This window comes from Neoarius graeffei, chromosome 15 (genome assembly GCF_027579695.1).
Source record: "Neoarius graeffei isolate fNeoGra1 chromosome 15, fNeoGra1.pri, whole genome shotgun sequence".
NCBI classification, from domain to species: Eukaryota; Metazoa; Chordata; class Actinopteri; order Siluriformes; family Ariidae; genus Neoarius; species Neoarius graeffei.
Window position 1 is genome coordinate 35,898,872 of NC_083583.1, and position 6,000 is coordinate 35,904,871.

At 41.6% G+C, this 6,000-nt stretch overlaps 1 protein-coding gene across 1 annotated transcript in view; it reads left to right on the plus strand.

The window, feature by feature from the left end:
- Nucleotides 1-4,431, plus strand: part of arhgef18b (rho/rac guanine nucleotide exchange factor (GEF) 18b) — a 119,071-nt gene extending 114,640 nt beyond the window's left edge. Inside the window, 1 exon segment of the mRNA XM_060941200.1 lies at nucleotides 1,133-4,431. Coding sequence (XP_060797183.1) covers nucleotides 1,133-1,251 — 119 coding nt within the window. The 3' untranslated portion in view covers nucleotides 1,252-4,431.
- Nucleotides 4,432-6,000: the final 1,569 nt, after the last annotated feature.

The following is a 6,000-nucleotide window of genomic DNA, read 5'->3' on the forward strand; positions in this document are numbered from 1 at the left end:
TGCACTGCTATCCCTATAACTCCCCACCACCTGGTGTGATGATACACTTGTGTAACCCATTTGCGCTCATGCGTCAGCAGTAGCCTACATCGTCAGTTGATGGCCGTTTCGGATCGGATAATTCAGGTATGCAACCCGGAGTGCCAAATCGGGACCAGTGGGAGAATTCCTGGTGAACTGTGGGTTGGTGGTGCAATAAATTCTAGGTTACCATAATAAATTAGAACTGCTTGTTGTGTAAGTTGCTGGCAGCTGTGCTCTGACCCACATACTGGCGCGCGTGCACACACGTGAGGGTGTGTCGTCGTCCCCCCCATACAGGACACAATGAGAGCAGCTCTGAGACTCCTAACTGATCAGCTGATTCCAGGCTGTTCACATAATGAATGATGTATAGGTTTGCAGTTAGTCAGGAGAGCTGTCTTACCTTTTATGGCCCAATTATTCCTTGTAGTGTGTGTGTAAGATGACTGTAGACTTGATGGTAACAAAACTGTTTTCAAAACTCTGCGGCACGGTGGTGTAGTGGTTAGCACTGTCATCTCACAGCAAGAAGGTTCTGGGTTCAAGCCCAGTGGCCGACGGGGGCCTTTCTGTGTGGAGTTTGCATGTTCTCCTTGTGCCTGCGTGGGTTTCTTCCGGGTGCTCTGGTTTCCCCCACAGTCCAAAGACCGTGCGGTTAGGTTAACATGGGGCAGCCTGAGGTTGGGCTGAAGTGCCCTTGAGCAAGGCACATAACCCCCAACTGCTCCCTGGGTGCTGTAGCATCACTGCCCTGCGTGTGTGCGTTTTCACTGCTTCAGATGGGTTAAATGCAGAGGAGGAATTTCACTGTGTGCTTAAGTCTGTGCTTGAATGTGTGAAAGGCTTTGGTTTTTTCTTTCTTCATATCTGCAAACTGCCGCATGGGTACAGGAGGAGCGGGGCTAAGGGGTGTCCCTGCCACACTATGTTCTGTGCTTTGTATATGACAATCACATGCCTAAGTAATGTTAACAATATAAATATCATCTCATACAAGTAGTATACCAGTATTATTTAGCTACGTTAATACAGAGGTCTATGGAAGTTCCTTACTGTGTGTGTGTGTGTGTGTGTGTGTGTGTGTGTGTGTGTGTGTGACTAACTACAGATCCCCCCATCATTGGAGATAAATACACCCCTGAGGCTTTGAAAGCACAGAACCAGAGCATCCTGCAGTCCTACCCTCTCCCTGATGACAAAGACAAGGAGGACGTCATCTTTTTCTGAGCGTCTCGGTGCATGCTGGGATATGCCACACAGAGCTTCACAAGAGCAGCAAGAGTTTCTACCTTTTTAGTTCCCTGGAGGAAAAAAAAATCTTACACTTTAAGGTTCTCTTTTTAATTATTGCCAATAGTGTTTTCTTGCTTTTTAATGGAGTAATCGGATAAAAGAAGAGAATTGAAGTTTTTAGGGGTAGAAATTAAATCTCAGAGGAATGGCTGGGACGAGCTAAAGCCCAGCAGATGCATGAGGTGACTGAAATGAAATGAAATGAAGGACGTGACATGAAATGAAGGATGTGCATGACCAGGGATGAACTGTGTGTGCACTTGACTCTAAAACTTATTTCTCGAAAAAATTTCACAGAAGGACTTTAGGTGTGTTGTAGATCATAACCGAAAGGAGGAAAAAAAGAAAAAGCACATGTTCAGATGAGTGAGTGCTGTTTTGTTTATGAAGGAGGCTGTTTATCACCTCATTTCACTGTTGGGCCAAGAATGAATGGATCTCTTTGGATTGATTTTAGCCTGCACAGCATAAAGCACTCGTCCTGTTAGATTTATATAAATCAGTGAAATCCAAGAAGTTGTCTTAAAACCTGTTATGTTAATATCCTTAAGATTTTTCTTAAAATCTTCCTACTATCAAAATAGATTTATTAGTAATAATTAGGGTTGCATCAAGCAAATCGGGCTGGAAAAAAAAAATCCTTAAATCCTGGGTGGATTTTTTTTTTTTTTTTTTTTAAAGAGCCAATCCACTGTTATTGTTGCACTGTGAGTGGGGGGGGAAATGTCCTAAACCCAGCTGATATCACACTTGTGTATATAACTGCAGAAAATATTTTGGTTTCTAAGAGAATCAAGACTCTGATATTGAAAATCAGCGTTATTGATGATATTTATTTGTTAAAATGCACCAATACTGATACTAGCTGAATTGATAAGATCATATTTGTTATCTTCCAATTTAATCTATTGATTAGTTTGAGTGCGTTTTTATTATGAGTCCTGTCCCAAACTTAATGTTCGCAAAATAGTACGAATTCATCCAGACTAACACAAAATATCAGCGGATAATCAGAGCCCTAAACATCGACAGTGTGTGTTTGCTGAAGTTAAACTAGCATTACCTTTTATAAAGATGCTCCTTGTTATGGATAAATGGTACTGAATGGAGTTTAACGTGGCTGTGGGAGCACGATATTTACCTTCAGGACGTGTTAAGTTTGTCAGCATCATCTGTTTCTCTCACTGCCTAACAGATCAGTCAGAGGTCAGACGTCTCTGTGCTTTAATGATGTATGCACGGAGAGTGAGCTCATTAAACAGAACACATGCTGACGAGTGCAGATAAAGACTCAAAGCTGAAAAATACATGCGCGTCTGTGGGTTTTTTTTTTTTTTTTTAACATCTACATTTAAGCTTTTCACAACTTTCTTCTTTCATTGATATTTTCTTTTCCAGCTACTGTTGGCTCAAACAGGAAACTCAAGTTCACTAAGCTTTTTTTTTTTAATATATAAATGTATTTATTTTAATTTGTGACACGCAGCATCATGACTCTAGTCAGATTAGCTTGAATAGACAGACATGCTGTTAAATTGAAAATACAATATGAACATCCATATAATATGGACACCAATATTTTTCCCCCTTTTTTTTTTCTAATTGCTTACACCAAGGCCATGAAGTAGAGCAGTGTTTTAATCGATTGAACTGAGCACTTAAAATATGTGAAAAACTGGCCATAAATCAGCAACACTTCAAAACATGAACAATTACAGGTACACTGTTGCAAGTAATTTAAAAAAAGGCACCTTTTATCCAATCAGGAGTGAGTATTTTGTGGTCAGTAACTTTACCATTATACTGTTCTTGCTACACCATCTTGGCGTCTGTAACATTTCCGTGCTCGAGAAGTCATCAATATCCCTGCGTTCTGAATGTAGTTTAATTGCAACATATAAATACATTTTGTTGTTGAACAGCATATTAGTGAAACATAAATGGTTGTCATGGTTACATTCCAACGTGATTGCAGAATATCAGAAGCACCGGATTCAAACTGAACCATGTTTACTAAATTTACAACCAAAAAAAAAAAGAGCAACTGTTAGTCAATTGGAACAGTGTGTGTTTGTGGTCATGGTGTAAGATAATTTCATGTGTTTTGATTACGTTTATGGCTTCTTTTTTGGGGGGGGGCACATACTTCATCATACACATCTCAGATGCAGGTGATCCTTGCAGGGCACAAAATTCGAACAATTCGACTCGTGCTAATGAAATTCCCGGCGATCAGAGCACACACTCTGGAAGGAGTTTTGTATATTTGCTGTTTGATCTATTGTAGAGTGTGCGGTCTCTGTGTACGAGCCTGAGCTTTTACTGTGTAAATACTGTACATACGATGTCAATTTCATGCTACAATGTCTTATGTATTTTAGCACACATTTTTGGAGTAAGGGAATGTGGTCTTTAGTCGAAAAAAAGATAAATGCTGTAATTTTTCCGAGCCTGTCAATCATTTTACTTTCTCCTGTGTGACGTTTGACGGATTGGTTTTAATCAGAAGTGAAGCCTTATTCTAAGCTCGTCCCTTTGTGAAGAACCAAAGATTCACTCCAAGACTGTAACAGCACCATGTCTGTATCATTTCCTCTCAACTGTAACACCCCCCCCCCAGTTCAGTTCTGTTCACACTGTGCTTTATTGGCATGACTGTTTTTACCAATGTTGCCAAAGCAAATTAATGTAAGTTATATACAATCAATCACAACAAATAATCTCTCTTCACACTGTGGCAAAGTCTTAACGGGATCCTCCTTTACTGAGCTGTGATGTTTCATTTCATTCCGAGATGAAGTGGTTTATTCAGCCGTGTCTTCTCCTGTCTCTGTGCTGTGGTAAAGCACCTCTTCCTGTCGTTTATAACAAAAGGAAAACAAAATTGTTAATTGCCAGTTACACTAGTCACTTTTAGTAGGGAACTGGAGGAGTGTGAAATGTGATGTTTTGTGTGCTTGTGGTTTTTCCAGATGTTTTAATGACGTTTGTAGTACACAGGACCACTGTGATTATTTTCTACTTTATATTTTACTCACAAAAAAAATCTAGCTGTAAGACACAAAAGAACAAGGTAGAGACGTTTCCATTTTAGTAATAAAACATCTGATGGTACCTGTGTGTTTTTATTCTCGTCTGTTTTTTTCTTTTGTAACTGAATAACTACTTGATCGGTGATGGGTTACAGTGTACATTTAAATATGTTCCTGGTTTTGTGTGAACTGTCAAAAAAAAAAAAGTCTCACATTTTCAGGTTGGAGATCTTTTTAAGAAAACAATCTGCCTGGATTTTATTCCATGGTCGAGTTGCAACAGAAGACTATCCGGAAGAAGACTGAAGCACACAGTGAAATTTAACCCGTCTGAAGCAGTGAATGAACGCACGTGCGCGCACATACTCCGAGCACTGGGCAGCTATGCTACAGCACCTGAGGAGCAGTTGGGGGTTAGGTGCCTTGCTCAAGGGCACTTCAGCCCAACCTCGGGCCACTCCATGTTAACCTCACCGCATGTCTCTGGACTGTGGAGGAAACCCACGCAGACAGGGGGAGAACATGCAAACTCCACACAGAAAGGCCCCCATCAGCCGCTGGGCTCGAACCCAGAACCTTCTTGCTGTGAGGCGACAGTGTTAACCACTACACCACCATGCCACCTGGGGGGGGAATAAATATTTGTCTAAAATGGGAAAACATTGTAAAAGTACAGAACGTTCTGGCTAAATAAGAATAAAATGGGATAAAAGTATTTTAAATTATTAAAATGGGGTAAAAGTAAATTAATATAAAGGTAAACTTGGGAGAAAATGAGGTGAAGGTAGAAAATCAGATTCAAAAACTGTGTTGGTTTTCATCTCAGGATAGTTTGAGGATTGAACCACAGCCATGACCTTTAGAAACCCTTTCAGTTCTCTGGAGGTATCATATAGGAACATGGAAACACTTCTGAAAGTACCACAGACATATGAGCACTTTGTGGTCGGTCTGTCTATCCGTCTGTATCCACCTGTCTGTATGTTGGTCTCTGTATCTATCCACTTGTCTCTCTCTGTACATCAGGAGATGTACAAGCCTACAGTACAGCCAGAGCTAACCTGAAGTATGGCATCAAGAAGGCCAAGCACTGCTACAAACAGAAGGTTGAGGAGCATTTCTCCAACTCCAACCCCCGACGTATGTGGCAAGGCATTCAGGTCATCAGCAACTGCAAGTCCAACAACCCTTCCCCCCCATCCTTTGATATCTCCTTTCTCAACGAGCTCAACAATTTCTATGCTCAGTTTGAGAAGGGCAACCAGGAGTCTGCATCCAGGGCGAGGCTGACTACAGACTACCAACCCCTAACACTCTCCCCCGCTGATGTTAAAGCAGTGCTGAGCAGCATTAATCCACATCAAGCTGCAGGCCCTGATGGCATACCCAGATGTGTGCTCAGAGCATGTGCTGGGGAGCTGGTGGGGGTCCTGACGGACTTATTCAACATGTTTTTGGCCCATGCTATCATTCCGGCCTGCTTCAAGACCACCTCTATCGTGCCAGTACCAAAACACTCCACTCCAACATGTCTCAACAACTACCGTCCAGTAGCACTCACCCCCATCATTACAAAGTGTTTAGAGGAGCTGGTCCTGACACATCTCAAATCCTGTCTTCCCCCCTACCCTGGACCCCCACCAATTTGCCT